The following is a 19,364-nucleotide window of genomic DNA, read 5'->3' on the forward strand; positions in this document are numbered from 1 at the left end:
TTCATAGAAACTTTTAGAAATAGGGACACAGTTCAACAGCACAGCGTATTGTTGTTCAGAACCTTTACCATTAACATTTATTAAAGACAGCCAATGAACTGGGTATATATCTGTATAAAGACAACACAAAAGCATCTACGCTCTTCTCTGACAACACTTAAACGCAGTCGGTACAATAAATATACAGCACATCGTTTGAGTCATTTCTCCAACCTAATATACTGTGCAATTCTCTCGAGATCCGGTAGTTCCAGTATTATGACCGTTTTGATAATCTAACCTAACTGTCCAAAAGATTTCGACCTCTGGACATGAGGAAATTTGAAAGTATGCAAATCTGACTCATCATCTGACACACACACAAACTCATGATAGGGATTGTTTACATCCTTATGATTGACAAGCCTATAGGACTATATATCCCGATAATCCAAGGTTGATTAAACCGAGTAAATAAATCATAGGGGCGGTTTCCTGGACCGGGCTTATTCTAGTCCCAGACTTGATGCATATTTGAGCTGTCTTAATTAAAGGAAAACACCATTTTCAAAATTTTACTATGTTCTTACCTCAACTCAGACGAATCAACACATACCTATCCCTATTCAATGCATGCACACAATCCTTGTAAAGCACGTTGTGAACGTCTTATTTAAAGTAAGATGGCGGCACAAGCGGACAAAATAAGCTGATAAAAAATGAGAACCATATTGCATGGTGGAAGAGCACTCTGGCGCAGTAATATTGACAAAAGCTTGAGCGAGAGGAAGAGTAGTTAGGAGTGAGGTCGACCGATATGTTTTTTTCTCTGGCCGATGCCAATTCCGATATTTAGAAATCAGGGCAGCCGATGGCCGATATAGAGACAGAGCGCAGTTATGCAAACCTGAAAACCACGCCCACCGGGGGGAAAGCAAGTCTCCACTGACCTTGCACTGCAAGAGGCCGCCCCCCCGCCACCCCCGGCCCACAACTGAATAATGCCTAAAAACTGCTGTGTGACAATATGTACAGCTAACAAGCCAAAGAACCCAGAAATAAGTTTTTATAAGCTGTCGAGCCGTAAAACCCAGTCTTTAAGGAGAATAAAGTGGATCGCCAACTACTTTTCCCCCTATTGGCCACAGTTTTACTAATAGAAGTACTATGAAAAGTTGCCTGTATCAATTTTTGTGTCTTTAAACGCTCGTTTTTTGGGGTTGACAGCTTATAAAAACGTATTTACAGATTAAACTTAAAAACAGAATAATACCTAAAAGCTGGTGTTTGACAAGGTGTACATCTAGCAAGCCAAAAAAAAACCAAATACGTTTTTATAAGCTGTCGACTTTAAAAAACGAGCGTTTAAAGAGACAGAAATGGAAACAACCAACTTTTCATAGTACTACTATTAGTAAAACTGCGTCCACTAGGGGGAAACGTAGTCGGCAATCCACTTTATTCTCCTTATAGGCTGGGTTTTACGGGTCGACAGCTTATAAAAACTTATTTCTGGTTTTTTTGGCTTGTTAGCTGTACATATTGTCACACAGCAGCTTTTAGGCATTATTTTGTTTTTTGTTATAAGCCAGAAATGACAAGGAGGCAGCCTCTCGCAATACAAAGTCAATGGAGACTGTTGGATTGCTTTCCCCCCCGGTGGGCGTGGTTTTCAGGTTATGACGCGCTGCGCTATGTCTCTATATGATGCTGATTTTCTTGACCGATTTTCTATTTGTACATAATAAACAAAATGTCCTCATAATTAGCAGATATTTTAAATGAAAAAATTTCACTATTTAAGCCAAAGTATTTAAAAAAATCATGACTGGTCTTTCTAATTACAAACTCCTCCACACCATGCATTTTTCAGACACAGATATTACCTGACACTCTGCTGTCATCATTTCTTGCTCTTTGATCAGTTTTTTACCAGTGCTGTGTTAAAATATGCCAAAAATCAGCCAAATTATCGGACCGGACGATAAATCGTCCGACCTCTAGTTAGGAGTAGGGCTGTATAACGATTAAAGGGACACTTCACCCATTTGCATTAAGCTTTGTATAGTTAGAACTCCAGTCATGTTTTTGAATGGTTGTGCAACATTTCCTCAGTTTCCGCTGAGACAGGAGAAATACAGATTTCAGTGTTGCACTTCCTTCTTTCAATGATGTAAAATCATCATTTTGCATCATTGAAAGCAGGAAGTCCAATATCTTTGCTGAGGGGGTGTGCCTACAAACACCCCTTTTCTCGGTCAAATAGGCACCAAATTCATATGACGCACTTTCAATAAAGATTAATGTTTCTATGGGTGAAATGCTCCTTTAAACGTGCAAATGCGCGTTTTCTCAATGAATGGATTTGAATGAATTACGGTGAAATCCCAGGACATCCCAAAGCCAGGGGGCGCTCTCGTGCAGAAACTCCCTTTGTGCCACTAAACATAGCATTACAAACGCTATTCCAGGAAATGTCTACAGGAATATTTATATCGCTATCCTTCAAATTGTTTCAGGTATTTTCATGATAATAAAAATATGTTGAATGATTTAGTTAAACGAGTGTTGCTTTTTTAAATGCACGTTATAAACGACTCCGACTCATAATGATTTAAGATTGATAAGGACTTCCTACTGACCAAATGCCGTAGTACAAGCTGTGAATGAAACACAGAATCGCAGCCTTGCGATTCAGAATCGATTTCAGACAGATTTCAGATTTTTAATCGTTACAGCTTTAGTTAGGAGTAATGATGTTACTGCCCGCCGAGGTCAAAGTGTTGCAAACTAAGTGCTCTTCCGCCATACAATATAGTTCTCATTTTTTATCTGCCTAAAAAAATCGCAGTTTTATTTTGTGCCACCATATTTATTTGTGTAACTACTCATGTAACAGTCTTTAAATAGGGAAAACATGGAAGTGTTTGGTGGCTTCTAAATTCATCCCTGTTTGGATCCTAAGGAATGAATGGGGCTAGGCTAAATGCTAACACATTCATGACGCGCTGTACAAAGATTAAGTGCACGCATTGAAAAAAGAGAGGGATGCACTAATTTGTATAAGTTGAGGCAAGAACACAGCAAAACATTAAAAAACGGTGGTGTTTTCCTTTAAAAAACACCTGAAATGTACTGAAATATCTTAACATAAACCAGTGCCACAGTTTGTCTCAATATGCCCACCAGTATTGTTTTTTGTAAGGTTTGTTTGTAAAATCTACTTAAATGTCTTAATACAACTAAGACCTAGTGCTGGATTAGTCTAAACCCTGTCCGGGAAACCACCCCATACAAAAACAAGATGCATGAGAACAAAAATGAATCACAAAAGCAAAGCATATGATTACAGTAGCTAATGAATGTTTGTTTACTGATGCTTAAGGGCCCCAATGACATGTTTTCCACTGATGTGTGTACTGTATGTACATTAGGTGTGTATGTATGTGTGTGTGTGTACTATACAAAAAATACAATCTCCCCAATCAGAGTAGGAGCGACCTGAGAGCATGGCTGCCGTGTTGAGGTAGGTTACTAAAAAAATATATATACGCCTTCGACACATCAGAAGAGACAGAACATCTCGCTGGTACTTTCGAGATGAAAGTGCTGGTCCTGAATTGGATGGCTGAGCACACAGTGAACAGCAGTTGAAAAGTGATTCAAAAGCAGGACATATACTGTGTGTGTGTGTGAGTGATAAAGAGATGACAAGACCAGCTCAGACATCGCCCACTACTTGTATTCTGCTAACAGATGTATGTGTGGTTATGTGCATACATTACAGTACTGTATGTCTGACGCACTTTGTGCTCCCTGATCAATGTGGCACTAAAGATATGGAAGAGGGGCCTGTGATGATGAATATATATTGAAAAGATGATGAAACTCCACACAGAAGTATCTTCAGTGTCTGACTTTGGCTCCTAAAGGAATGTTAACTTCTCAAAGAAGCCTATAATGCCCAGCTCATCCATAGCGAGTCTTTTAAGTTTCTTGGCCATTTTATTTCATTCATAACATGCAGCAGAGTCTGCACAACAATCGGTTTAGTTTCTGAGAATGCTGGAGCTAAGGAACCATTCACAACTTCTGCATTTGCAAGAACCCACGCTTATTTGATCTCCATTCTTGGTATATGTGACTATGTGTATTGACGGTGGCATAGGGCGAGTATCGGATGGTTTCAATGTTTGTCAATGCTTACTAACATCAGCTCCCTCAGAAACACAATATGTGCTTAATTCTCAACAGAATAGGTTTTATATGCGCATACACTCACACTTTTAATCATGAAAGTACAGTATATTCGTATAGCGTTGTCCAGCGTTGCAGTACGGTTATCAATCTTCTTACAACTTTTTCTCCTGAAGTCATTAATAACAGTGCAGTTTATCTTAAAAAGTCTTTCCAATTTAACCGAGTCGACTATGATGAAAATAAAAAATACTCTGATCAGGAACAAAATACAAACCTACACGAATACTAGGACAATATAAAAACACTTTACAGGCAAAATTCATACAACAATGTCATCTGTCAATTGGCATGAGGTACTGACATATCAAAACACAGCTATTCATCGACATAGTGAAGCCAGGATCTCACAAACAGAAGCTATGTTTCAATATGAGAAAAGAACCACAATGACAATAACAACATTGTTATTTTGAGGTAGAACATTAACGGTAACATTTGGAAGTGCTATACGTTGGATTATTTTTCTTGTTTTGCTTCAGTGAGCAGGAGAACGGCGGTCCTTGAAATCTGAGGTAGAGAAGCACCTTTCTTTTCGACTGTACGCTTGATGTGAATAGAAACAGAACAGACGACAAGATGCAGATCTCAGAGACTTCCTACAACACATTCATTCCAGCTGAGGTAGGGTTTTTTTGTTTGTTTCAAATCCTAAGGTTCACATAGCCAACTCTAAAGTCTTCATGAAGGCTAACACTTAATTAAAAAACATATATATCACTGAAAAGAAAAATCCTGAGAACAGTCTGGTAGAAGGTCTCTGTCTCCAATGGATGGGCTTGCGAAACTATTGGTAGGCTGATAGTTGAATGTGTTAAAACTCAAACCGAAATAGAGATTTTGTTTGCCTAACAAACATGTCCGTCACAAAACCTCACCCACCATGAGGCCAGAGGTACCCCAGCATTATACAGTCCAGTGATTCCCGCAAAGGGAACGTAACTTTCAAATAATATTATATTCGCCTGATAAAAACAGAACTAAGAAAGGTGATTACTTTAGTTGACCTGAGTTGGACAAGAGTCTGAGTGGAGGATGTCATGGCCTACATTTCTTCATCTGCCCTCATCCTGTTGGCATCCCTCTACTGGATGCTGTGGGAACTGCACCTCACACTCCTCCATAAGACTGAAGTCATCCAGAGGAAGTGTGGACATCGGAGTATGATTGAATGAACAAGAGACCAGAGAGCTCTCAATCTGAAAATAAACACAAAAAACTTGATAAAACACAAAAAACATCTACATGCTTTTATTTAAGCTGATCAGAGTGAGAGGATACACACTTATTAATGCAAACCCATGTAATAGATATTTGAGGAATGTGTTTCAAATCACAGCATTTAAAAACAGTGTTAAAAATATATCAGCTATCATGGGGTACTTGAGGGAAAAAATCATAAAAATACATATTGGTTTTACTTATACATCTATACCCTACCCACACAGTCAAGCACACACAGTCATACCGGTCTTTTCTTTATGAAAATAACAACCATATGTGATCCTCATGTCTACAAATGTATGCATATCCCCCAGGGCTACCGTGTGGGTGGCGTCAGGTGGATGGGAGAAGTGGGGCGATCCTGAGAAGAGCCTCTCCATCTCATTGGAGTCTGTACAGTTCTTAGCGGTATGGGGTCCTCCGTTCAGGGCCAGGGCTCCTTGTGAGGAAGAGGAGGACTCAAGCACAACTCCCGCTGCAGGGTTACGGCCCACCTGTCGGGTGGCCTGAACAGTTTTACACATCACCAACCTGCAACGACAGAATTATTTAGTTTAGACTGAAACCTTGCTCAACAAACACACACAGGACATTGGTTCTGGAATGTCAGCAATAGGAACTAACAAGCTCAAGGAGATGCTCTTCATGGGGTTTAGCAGTCTTATCATCCACAGCAAATAGGTTTAATACACTAAGCCTGTATAAGCCAAATGCTTGGGTTTAGTGGAGAGATGGACCACAGAATATATATGATACAGTGTCATGTTATTCTGTTATCTTTTCTCCCTTTTTTCCCAAAACATGATAAACGCCAGTCCTCCTTCACTGCAGAATGCAATTAATCTGCTTAACAAATTACAGCGCACCATTCAACGCATTGCAAACAATAAGAGCGGCACTTTGAATACACACAGAATCCTAGTTTTCCTCATCCACTTTGTACTTCGTGATCAACAAACAAACAAAAACAAAAGAATACTTTAATGGCATTGATAAACCTGTGGTGGTTTTCTGTGGTGGAGAAGAAACGTAAGCCATCAAAATCTAATAATTTACGTGAGAGGCACTCGGGCGAAGTGAAAATGATGGCTGTTGTTTGTTCTCCCGACAGCATCAAGCTTCTGTCATGCTAACACATTGACCCCATGGGATTTTATGAAAAACTTTCCATAATTTTACTCAAAATCAACGAAAATCGAGCAGGACCAAAACATTTTACAGCTGATCGCTGTCAAAAACGTTCAGTGAAGATGTCCCAAGAATGACAGCAGCAATAACAGTGTTCTTAAAGCTCACGTAACACACGCTGTTTCTGCATTTCTGATATTAATCTGGAGTACCTATAGAGTAGTATGACATCCTTTATATCTCCGAAGAGTCTTTAGTTTAATCAGATTTATAAAAGATTAGCTTTACCGAATATTTCCGATAACGTACGAAAAAATGAAGAAGGAGGAGTTATAACACGGGAGGAGCGAGTACGAGTCATGCAACACTATACAACACTTTTTTTACTTATGATTCACTACATGTTCGTGTCATTTATATAATATACACGCGCCTATTTCCAACATAAGACAGAAGTCTTACTTACCACGTGTAACTCGTCATGACCCGGTTCTGAAAATCCACCGCATCAAACACACACGCAAAACTCCGCTGCTAATCCGGATAATAAACTATATCCATTATTTCCATGAGGCTGGATGTCTTCTCCTTACATCCAAAAACACACTTCTTGTTGTGCCATTGTTGAGTTTTGAAATTAAACAAAGCTGAGTGGCGTGATAAGCTGTTAGCAAGCTCTAGCGTCTCCCGCTGACTGACGGCTGGGCGGGGTTTTCCGGCGGAAGCCCATATAAAGAAGTGATACGTATCGAAAACCCCTGAAACGTCAGTTAGAACCGTAATCGAAAAAAATTAGCCGAAACTTGTACGAACCCTGGCGAAGTGCATTCGGCACAGAAATACTCTGAAACACGCCCAACTGCATTTTTGACACTTTGCCTACGTTTAGCATGAGGAAACAACTCTATAACTGTGTTAATAAGTCAGAATGCTTGAAATACCATTAAACCCCCCCTTTAATATGACAAAGTAAGTGTTTTATTAAAGGTGTAGCGGAGGATTTTCTCAAATTTTAGAAAAGAACCGCCTTCTCCACTTTTTGTAACAATGCAATTGCGCTACACTCATGATTGACAACTAGGAGGACCAATAGTCTTGATGATCCACCCGGAAAAAGAAAATCCTCCGCAATACCTTTTATGCCATTAATGTTTATTTTTTTAATCAGTGTATACCACTAGTCAACTAAATGAATATAACATGGCAAAGATGAATGCACTTATATATTGATTCAATAGATTTATAGCATTTTGAAAAAAAATGGTCATGGATCAGTTTTATAATAAATATTCAAAAATAAACTAATGGATTAGAATTTTTAATGTTATTATAACCTAAAGATGCTATGTGAAAGTTTGTAACAGAAAATAGTGGTTTTCATCTTGTCACTTTCTTGTTATAGACAACACATTTTTACCTAAATTAGTCTAAATGGATTTATTGCGTTTTGGAACCAAACGCTTCATATATAGACATAGATATAGATATAGATATAGACTGATTAATATTTTAATGCCATGTTAGTGACAGGACTGTCTTAATGTCAAACACAGATTAAGAATAATAAATTGATGCTAATAAAATGTATCATGTGTTGCACCTGTGGCAAGACCACCCTTGATTCCTCACCTGCCTCTGTAGCTAAACATGAGGAAAAGGAGACAGAAGATGATGCAGGTGACTCCAATATGGATGCCAATGATGATGCCCGTGGTTGAGCTCTTACTCTGTTCATCCTTTACACAGTCACAAGGAGTATTTTGCACTGGGAAAGAAAATCACACATACAGTGATATACTGTACTGTAAGTCATGCATGCATACACAGAATTAAAATATACGAGCCTGTCAGATCACTCACCTGATTTCTCCATTGACTCCTTCAGAGACACAAAACGCAGAGTGGCATTTCCTTCTCCATGCTGGTTAAAAGCAAGAATCTTAATTTCATAAATAAAAGATGGATCTGTCAAAAAAAAGGCAGAAACTGTGTTAGAAACTACATAGACTAAAGCAGAGATAAGTGATTTATATATTATATCACGCCCTCGCACTTCCCCTATGTTCTTTGGCTAATCTGAATATGCCTACAGATACCAATAAGAGTGTAGTTATACCGGCTTTATTAAACAAATATGACAATGTGTAAACCAATTCTGCAGATTCCCTGAAAATCAGCTAGTTCAGGTTCTGTCAGCTGCTCTGTCTACATATAATGCTTGAATGTAAATCAGACCATTCACTTGTCTCCCTGCCCGGAGCACTGTTAACAAAGAGTTCACAGATCTGTATTGCCAATTACAGTACTGTCAGTGATCCACTTTGCCCTAAATCTTGTCACGAACCTCTGCAGTCAGACTCACCCAGTTGAGTGATGTTGTACTGGGTCACGTTTCGTGGGAAGGTGAGGGGTCCGGTAAAGAGAGGTACGGAGACCCTACGGTAGTAGAGGATGAAGCCTTCCTGCTGGCCCATCTTAGCGGAGGGCTCCCATGTGGCCTGAATCACCGTTAAATTAATCACCTTAGTGAACAAGGCTGGCGGGGCAGGAACTGCAAACATAGCAAACACAAGAACCTCAGATATACAGTAATGTATTCCCTCAGCAAGATATGAACAACCCTGAATAAAGACTGCGCTGTGTCAAAAACACCTCTGTGGGAAATGCTTTATCCTTAAAGTCCCACTGTGGGGAAAATCAGGTTTTTATTGGTTGTTTATATGTCTATGTGGTGCAGGGTGAGTGCTGTAACCAGTTAACATCAGTGCTTAAAGATAAGTGCAGCTTCACGTACGCATGTGAAACCGAACTTTGCTGTAACGGTGTCTGAAACTGCTGAATGTAGCATCTATTTACATATATATCTATGGTCTGAGGTAGGGATGCTCCGATCGATCGGCCGATGGTGCTTGCTATGCTTCTCTATGAATTACGGTGAAATGCCACTACATCAAATAGCCAGGGGGCGCTCTCGTGCATAAACTCAATATGCGCTGCAGACGAAGAACCATACACACGCAGCTATGACACACAGCTCCAGGAAATGGCTTAAGGATATATTTATATCACAGTTTCAGGTATTTTCATGATAATAAAGAATATGTATAATGATTATGTTTGATGAGTGTTTTTCAAATGCATGTTATAAACGACTCAAACTAACAGTGATTTCAGATTGATAAAGACCTACTGCAAGGTTCCCACGAGTTTTCTGGAAAATTACATATTATTCCCTGTGTAGTGAAGGATAATATCATAAAAATTCTAGACTTTTTAAGGACATGTGCTAAACTGTTCACTTTAAATGCTTATATCTTGCGTATGCTAATGTTGATTCATACCAAAATGCTTTTTTGCGTAGTTATGTTTGACACATGAAAACGTCTTGTGTTACGTATGTAACTGTTGTTACCTAAAAAGGTAACAAGACGCTGCGTCTCCTTTGCCATACTTACTGCGTCCCTGTAACGGTGTTTTTGGCAATATTTCATATAGCGATATACTTCCTGGCTTCCGCGTCACCCTGTCTTTGTCGTTAAGCCTCACCAATGGTTGAATTTGATATACACATTCAGACGCATTTACCCCTGGAGGTGTCCCTAAAGAGTCACTGCAGAGACGCAGCGTAACAATGTAGTGTAACAATGTATCTTAAAAGATAACTCGATGTAACCTTGCTCTCACTTGAAATGTATCCCCACATTTAGTCCTTGAATGTGAGGGTATTGGATCTGGAAAGTCCTTGAAAGGTCCTTGAATTTGAAGTTTACTAAGGTGTGGGAACCCTGCTACTGATCAAAAGCCGTAGTACGTGAAATAGCTGTGAATATATCAGCTGTGCGATTCAGAATAGTTATCGGACACGTATTATTAATGTACATCGGCATTTATCGGAGCACCCCTAGTCCGAGGTGGTGCAATAGAGTGGATGCGGGAACTAATTTGCATATTCATATTTATGGTCCAAGGTGGTGTAAAAGAGTAGACGCAGCAGGGACTAATTCGCATATTTATAGATGTATGTACAGTATGTTATGATGCTCAAAGATACAATTCTTGACTACAGGGAGACTTTAAGAAATCCTACATTATGGAAAAACAATATGTTTTTTTAGTTGACGACTGCTTGGTGTAAGTAGCCCTTGTGGCTTTTTAAAGGAAACGTAATTAACAACTCATAAAATGACTGGACATTATACAATTGCTTAATAAAATAAGATTGTGTGTTAAAATGCACTTTTATACCTTCTCCCATGGTGCTCTCCACAGCGGTCTCAGAGGCTTTGCTGGCTCCTCGAGACGTGTACGCCTTCACGTAGAAGCTGTAGCTGGTGGAAGGTTCCAGATCTCCGATTACTTGCTTCAGGGTCGTTTTACAAACGGCCTCCTGGTACTCCATCTCCACTGGGTCTGGGGGTAAAGAGTGAAGGTGAATGAAAAAAGAGAAAGACCGAGAGCGCAGGCAAAAGGATTAAGGAACAATCATAACAAATCACTTTTTAAATGTTACCGTCTCTCTTTGTCACATTTATGGCTGCAGTAAATTTCATATCCCTCCTATTATTAATTCAACTCCGATTGCTACAAGTGCGCATATACATAATAAATGGCACCGACTCCAAAACAAATCCCACGGTGCTGTGGGGCAGCGAGACTGATGAAAGTAAGATTGTCTTTCTCTAGGCGTATCAGAGTCTCTGAAACCTAAATTACAGCAGAGGCTAATGGTCGGTCCCTTTGGCTGGTAATCAGCCATCTGATGATACCGGAGAGAGGAAAGAGAGCGAGATAGTGAGGTAAGAAAAAGCTCAGCAGAGGACACTTAAGAGCACTTCAGTAAACGGCTCCGATCAGCAGCTCCAGCACAGATAAACATCAACATGCAACTTTAAGGCTTCCCAGGAGAGAGGCACAGAGATCTGAATACACATCCATCCTTGTGCTGAGCTTCTAGTGTCTGCCCTCTCTTTCTATCTCCTCATAAATACAAATACTGTCACCCAGGGTTTCCCGCAGAAAATTTGTTAGTTAAGGTGGTAGGATCGGGCGGGTGGGCGTGGCTGGGGGGCCTGGCAAACAAAGGGGCTCAAACACTCAAATAAAATTCATAATATTGAATAAACTATGACAGAAAATGAACACATACTAGATTATTAATTAATTAAATGTTTTTATCAGATACCTCTAACGAGAATAGCTGCGTTATGAAGTGAAACTAAAGGGTTAATAAACACAAACTTAAGCAGATGTTGTAGAACGTCTGGCAAACGATGATTGATAACACGAAGATTGTAAAAAAATAATTATTTTCCACTATTAATTACATTATCTAAAAGGAGTGTAACTACTATAGCATGTAAATAATGCACATAAATAACGTGAGTGAGAGCGCTTAACAATTATATTGGATCAACAGGCACGTGCAACTTATCTAGCAGGTTGTTCAAACAACAAAATCACCAGCGAACTTACTTTAAATTCGCAAGAACCATAGACTAATACAATAACAGGCTTAAATAAACCCAAAACATAAGTCCACTTACAGTTCTCACGGACACGCGTTTTATTAACTGGCTATCCTCCAGACAGTGACAAACCATTTCGGCCATGTGGTGCGTGTGCACCCTCACGGTGTGAAGCGTATCCGTGCTATTCTCCTAGATGTTTTATCAACTGGCAAGTTATCCTCCAGACGTCTTCCTCTCATTTCGGCCGTGTGGGGTTCGTGCCCACTCACGGTGTGAGGTGCGTCCGCGCTATTCTCCGATATGCACTTGACGGCCTTTTGTGCAGCGATTTTTTTTTTGACGACCTAGTTACAGCAATAGGGTTTCCCAGCTTAGGCGGGCCACCCGAACTGCAAAGTGCTGCGGGAAACCCTGGTCACCCAAGCTGATGGCGACAGAGGACAAGTAAAGTGCTACTGATCCCAAATCTCAGCGATTTCAATAGAGCAAGCAAAGTCTGTATTTCATTAAATATGTACATGTTCAGTTTTTATAAAGGTATTGATTTACTGTGTACATTGTTGGAAAATATTACATTTTGTTTGACTTTGTGTGTGTTTGAGGTTACGGTTTGACAACATTGTGGAGATCAGAAATCCCCAGGAGCCAAATAAAACCTGAAATTTTATGAGGAAACAGGTTAATAAATGAACCAAATCATGTCTTTCTTGATTACAATGTAGAAATGCAGAAAATGTAGTGTTAGAGGAAGATACAGTATACAAATGTTTGCTAGTTTTTGTTTGTGAGAAGTGGTATTCTTACCAGCAGTCTTGCGGATATGGAGCACATATCCAATAATGTCCTGAGTGTTTTTGGTGGGCTCCTTCCATGACACCTGAATAGTGGTTGGAGAAAGGGCATCTGCATGTATGTCTGTGGGCACACCTGGCAACCCGTCTGCCCAAAGCACGGTCAGACGTGCACTGGCTTGTGTGGAGCCTGCACTGTTTTCAGCAATACACTGATATATTGCCTCGTCCTCCGGGGTTACACCATAGATAGTCAAGGAACTGAGCGAGAAAGAGAGAGAGAGAGAGACAGAGAGAGAGTGTGTTAAAGGGTTGAAAAAAATGAAGATGGTTAGGTTCTTCAGTTTTTAATTGGAGTCGCAAAAACCGATGGCTGGTTTTACATTAAGCTTCTCATCCAAACCCCTGACATGTGTGGAAACCTGTTCCTCATGTAAATGATGTGTCATGACTCATGAACAAAGCAAAAAAATGATACCTACAGTATATCATCTCTGGTTGCTCATTAACATGAACAAACTCAACCATCTGTCAAACTCCTCCCTCCTGAATCCCTCTCTTCAAATTTCTATTCTGTTTCTTGGTCCTCATTTTTCAATTTTACTCTTTCAGTATTTGTAACACCACCTCCTCCGCTTTCCCTCTTTCACCGCTGGAGGAGGGGTAGTTAGGGGATTATTAGTGATGAATATATAATAAGGAGTTTCCCCCAGCATCCTGAGACTGTGAAAAACATTTAAAAGGCTAGGATATTTAAATGACGTCCTAAGCTTCAACCATCTTTCTCTGTAAGCCCCCTTGCTCTCTCTGCTACATTTTTGCATGCTGATTGTGCTGTTGGATAAATGGCATGGGTGTTAAAGTCTCTCTGGCAAGAGCAATGGCAAGAGCATACGTGTACACGCACGCACGCACGCACGCACGCACACACACACACACACACACACACACACACACACACACACACACACTCTGGTTTCCATGTTTTGTGGGGACATTCCATAGACGTAATGCATTTTATACTATACAAACTGTATATTCTGTTCCCCTTACCTACTCCATTCCCTAACCCCAACCATCACAGAAAACTTTCTACTACTTCACATTTTCAAGAAACATCATTTTGTTTGATTTATAAGCATGTTTCCTCATGGGGACATCAAAATGTCCCCACAAGGTCACAAAAACACTGGTATTCCTATCTTTATGGGGACAATTGGTCCCCACAACGTGATAATTACCAGGCACACACACACACACACACACACACACACACACACACACACACACACACACACACACACACACACACACACACACACACACAGTACAGCTCAGAGCAGTACGTGGATAAAGGTTTAGATGCTATTTTTTCTGGATGGTCTGTTGTGGGATCATTGTTGTTGTCTGACTGTTTTTTATTAGGTCAAAATCAATTATTGTGTTTGAGCAAATTAACGCAAGAGCGCAATTCCAAAAAAGTGCAGATGGGTGTGGTAATATGCAAATTAAATAACACAGGCGCAACAGCTGATTTCCATAATGACCAACGCAGTCCACTAAGAGCAGCGCAAATTAGTTCAGGGTGGCAAATAAGCAGAGCAGATCTTGAGATCAGCACCACGGACATCGCAGTGGAAAATTTGGGGTGTGTAATCGCAGCTAATGAAGCCATAGTACACTAAAAAGAACTGGAGAACAAAAAAATGAAGGTTTACAGGAAGATTTGAAATGTCTGCTATTGTATGACTTATTGTGTGACTCCTATTTTATTTTAGCCTGGGTGCCAGCCGATCTTAGCCCCGCCCACAACATTTTTAAGGTCTGGGGTTTCTCGGTTGAGGAGCTTCTATGTGAGACCCAAAGCTGGTCGACCAATCAAATTGTCAGGGCGGGCTTTATACGATGATGGACAGATGATCAACAGTAACGTAATCAACCACGTCACCAAAGAGCGCGTGTGTTGAATCACAAAGAAATGGCTGCTGCTGTAGAATTCAGATGTGTGGATTCTGACAGAGTGTGTTCTAAAAGATATCGACAGAACATTGATTTTAAAAGAGGATCAGAGAAACGCCATTAAGGCATTTGTTGATTGGAAAGATGTTTTGCCACCTTTCTACGGGATTCGGCAAAAGTTGGTCACACTTATGGAGGACCAATTTAAAGAAGCAACTGAAATGGGTATAACGGCGATGCAACTCGGCGTGCATGACAAGATGGATATAATTAGCGGTCGTTGCCAGTTTCTTTTCGGAACCCCGGAATCGTGGCTGCTGAATAAAGTGGAGGGACATGCTAGGCTCCGATATTTTTCAAGCAAACGTAATGGGTATCGTCGTGGATGATGTTCAACTAATGTACAAATGGTAAGAGATAGTCTAACTTTATGACTTAGGTCTATCCAATTGAGTGCAGAGACATTTTTCGGTTGAGACACGCCTCATAATCATAGCCCAATGGAGCGGTATCAAACTCAAATTCTGACTAGAATTGAGTATGACAAGGTCAGGCTAATTTTATTTATTTCAGCAAATAAAAAATAACATGGCTTGGCAAACAATATTTTTGAATAATATGTTCCTCTGGCATTCCAAATAAACTGTTACGTGTTAAAACAATCCTCTGTTTGTTTCACGCATTCTCTGCTCTCTGTGATGCCTCTTTTTAGCAATAATTCCAGCCATTTCAAGTGCAAAGTAATTTAAGACATGCTTTTTCGGCATTAAATAATGGCGGTGAAAACACATGTGCAAACATCAGTAAATCGTGTTGCGTCAATCATTTAAATATTCTTCTCCCAAAAATATTGCGTCTGAAAGGGAAACTCCTAGAAATGCATATGCAATAAGGTCAGCCGCAAAAATAACTAGACCGCACCTTTTCAGCGCTAATGATCCACTGCACGTCTTTACAGTCAAAATGATGGTTTGCGCTGGCGTAAGCTGTTAGTAAATCTGGCCCTTGGCCTCTACATTTTTTTATATTTGCATTTTGCAGTGCTCTACAGTGTATGTTACATGGCTTGCATACTGTATGTGTAAATAGCTGAATTGATTTTATTTTGGGTACTTGCAAAACATACATACCAGCAGAACCTTTCCATTGTATGTCAATGTAAATGAGTGGAACATGATGTGGATGGCAGCACTGACTTGTACATCATAGCCCACACACTGGCAGACCACCCAACAGAAAGTCTGCCACTTACACATGGCATTCCTCCACCCTCCACACACACAAGCACACACACGTACGTACACACACACACACACACAAGCACGCACGTGCACGCGCGCGCGCACACACACACACACACACACACACACACACAAACACACACACACACAATCTGTCTATGTTTCATGCTGTCACCCTGCACTGTGAGGAAAAGAGGGACACACACTGTTAAAATCTCCGTACAACCGTCTAGACAGCACAGTGTGTCAGTGATGCCCAGTGAAAACACACAGTAGGGGAATTTGTGAGTTTGTGTTAGCATCTTCAACAGTCTGTGTGCAACAATGTGCCGTCTGTTGTCAAACAGCTTATTATTTATCTCACTTTAGTTGTAGACACAAAGAAGATGCTTATTACTGGAAATATTTGAAATGGTTGACATTGTGTGCTAAAGACAGCAAGAAATACTTTATTAAGCACTTTTTTCTGCCCAATGCAATTTGACAAATGTTAAAACATGAAGTTTGGAAAGGACATATCAAAGGACTTAAAATATTTGAGTTTTTCAAAGACATCTTATTTAAAATTGCCTTGGTTTGCCACGTCACACACACACACACATAACCAATAACATCAACAAATTTAAACTCACATATGCTGAACTTACATGCAGTGTAACCTTGCTAACATCAGCACAAAAAACAGTTAGTGCTGCAAACACGCAGTTCACCTATGCATTGTAAAACCGGACTTGTAATGTGTCTGGAACAACCACATTAGCATCTATTTATGTGTACAAAAGAGAGGAACTAATTTGCATATTCATAGCTATGTTCTGAGCTGTGCGATTTAGTAGAGGCGGGGACTAATTTGCATATTCATAGATTGGTGTATACTAAATTAGAAAATTGCAGCCAATCAGTTTTAAAGCATGTAAATTACTGTCACTGGGAAAACTTTTACATATGCATTCTGACTTATTAACACAGTTTAAGAGTTTGTTTCCTCATGCTAAATAAATGCAAAATGTCAAAAAAGCAGTTGGACGTGTTACAGAGTATTTCTGTGACGAATGCACTTTGCCAGGGTTTGTACAAGTTTTGGGAAGTTTTTTTCGAATACGGGTCCAGCTGACGTTTCAGGGGTAAGCCATACGTATCACTTCTTTTTAAGGGCACTTCCCCCGGAAAACTATGCCCACACATAAATCAGTGAGAACCGAAGACGCTAAGTCACAGGCATCACCTCACATGACAGTTTTGTTTTCTATTAACAATGGCACAAAAGAAGAAGTGTGTTTTGGGATGTAAGGAGAAGAAAGCCAGCATTATGGAAACAATGTATATGGTTTGTTTATCCGAGGTAGCAGCAGAGTTTTGCATGTGTGTTTGTTTAACGCTGGATTTCATTGAAAAGTCCCAACCGGGTCATGGGAGTTGGATGCGGTAAGACAGACTTCTGTGTTATGTTGGAAATAGGCGCATAAGTGCACATTATATAAACGACACAAGCATGTAGTGATTTATAAGTTATTCAGTCAGTGTTGTATAAAGTGACTCGCTCCTCCCGCAGCTCGTAACTCCTCCGTCAGAATTTTTTTCATATGTTATCGGAAAGAATCGGTAAAGCTGATCTGTCTTTTATAAATCAGATACGCAGAAAAAGTTTTAAAGCCACAATAGCAATTAACTAAAAGCCACAAAACTCAAATTTTGATTCCCACCAAACTTTCTGGTTTTTTTCCAGAGCTAAGTCAACTAAATGAATTCCACTCAAATAAATGAATCAACTTTTTCTCACCTTCTGCACTCTTTCTCTTTCACAGAACCACACATAACTTTCACGACCGATGTGTTTACTACAAAAGCTCTTTGTTGTTGTTCAGAATATTGATGTTTGAAGAGGAAAAGCACACAGTCTGCTAGGACCATCTGCACACCCTCTATCTGTCTGTATATTTAGGCCTCTCTTCAGACTGACAGAGAACATCCTGAGACAGGAGGGCTGCTATTCAGCATACTGAGAGCATGTTTGCATAGCCGTCACAGAGCAGTGGCTCCTGAATAGGGTGGTCACCCTTATTATTATGCCCTCTAAGGGGGGAGAGAGAGACAAGAGGGTGGGAAAAAGAAGGGTAGCAGAGAGGCATAGGAAGTTAGCCATCTCAGTGAAAGCCTTATGGAAATGACTGATTGCAGGAGAGGTCAAGGCCAAAACCCGCTGCATTTTGCATGGGATGGAGAGAGGGTAATGACCAGGAGACACATAATGGAGTTGTGGATGAAAGGGAAGAGATGCAACAAAGCAACATTTGAAAAATGAGTTTCGACAATGAAAAAAGAACAACAGTAAAATCAAACTTGAGACCACCAGAACAGTGTTCATGTAGCTCATCTGGTAAAGCATTACGTTAGCAATGTAAAAGATCAAGGGACAATACCAGGAAACTATATTCTGTACTCTAGGGGTGTCACGTTTCTCCAAATCCTCGGTTCGATTACATTTTCGAGGCTAAGGTCACGATTCGATTTTCGATTTAAAATATTTTTTAAAGCAATTCTATGCCATTTTTACACTAGACCTTTATGAAATATAATATCTGACCTTGAACAAAGAGATGCCCTGCCATGTTAGTCGTGCTGCCAGTGAAAAATATGGTACACGCACATACCTAATAAAACCAAACTTCCTGTCAGATGAACATTCCTGTCAGTACTTTGCACCTTAAAAACGCATTTATATTACCGTCAGATGAGATTGGGAGACTATACCCTAATAAGTAATGTTTAAATGCTGTTTTCATAACTCTTAAGCAACTGAAATAAGTTGTTGTGAAACTTAAACAGGGGTGCGTATCCCGAACAACGACGCAACTTGCTGTTGAACCAACATAGTACGATGCATAGTTGGAGAAACAAACTACCTTGTCACGACTGTTTCCCGAAACCATAGTAACTTTGTTGCACATTCGTCGTTTGAACAATGTTGGTTTAACAACATAGTTGATGATGTCACGTGGGAGGTGAAGTACTAATTAATCTGTGCAAATCGATTTAATGTCAGATTATTGCTGTGTATAACATATATTGCATCGGAAGACTGATTTTGTTATCGTGATTTAGTTATCTGTTGTTTATTTAAAAGATATTTCATTCACGCGCAAGTTCCCTCTTACATCACTCTTCCTAGGGATTCCCCAGGGTCTTAAAGCATGTATGACTGCGCACATGCACAGTTTCAAATGCAGCGCTTTAATTCTGTACAAACCTAAAGACGTAAAATCATGATATGTACCTATCTTTTATCAGTGCATGCACTTTTAATCTTTGTACAGTGC

At 40.0% G+C, this 19,364-nt stretch overlaps 1 protein-coding gene across 2 annotated transcripts in view; it reads right to left on the minus strand.

The window, feature by feature from the left end:
- Positions 1-1,636: 1,636 nt before the first annotated feature.
- Positions 1,637-19,364, minus strand: part of igdcc3 (immunoglobulin superfamily, DCC subclass, member 3) — an 88,083-nt gene continuing 70,355 nt past the window's right edge. For both annotated transcript variants that reach the window (XM_055203580.2, XM_055203588.2), the window contains exons 8-14: positions 12,861-13,108; positions 10,834-10,998; positions 8,951-9,139; positions 8,449-8,553; positions 8,218-8,353; positions 5,781-5,991; positions 1,637-5,435 (exon numbers count right to left, since the gene is read on the minus strand). In XM_055203580.2, the coding sequence (XP_055059555.2) occupies positions 5,292-5,435; positions 5,781-5,991; positions 8,218-8,353; positions 8,449-8,553; positions 8,951-9,139; positions 10,834-10,998; positions 12,861-13,108 (1,198 nt within the window). In that variant the 3' untranslated portion in view covers positions 1,637-5,291. The remainder of the gene's footprint in view (positions 5,436-5,780; positions 5,992-8,217; positions 8,354-8,448; positions 8,554-8,950; positions 9,140-10,833; positions 10,999-12,860; positions 13,109-19,364) is intronic.

The sequence above is a fragment of the Misgurnus anguillicaudatus genome, chromosome 21 (assembly GCF_027580225.2).
Source record: "Misgurnus anguillicaudatus chromosome 21, ASM2758022v2, whole genome shotgun sequence".
NCBI lineage: Eukaryota > Metazoa > Chordata > Actinopteri > Cypriniformes > Cobitidae > Misgurnus > Misgurnus anguillicaudatus.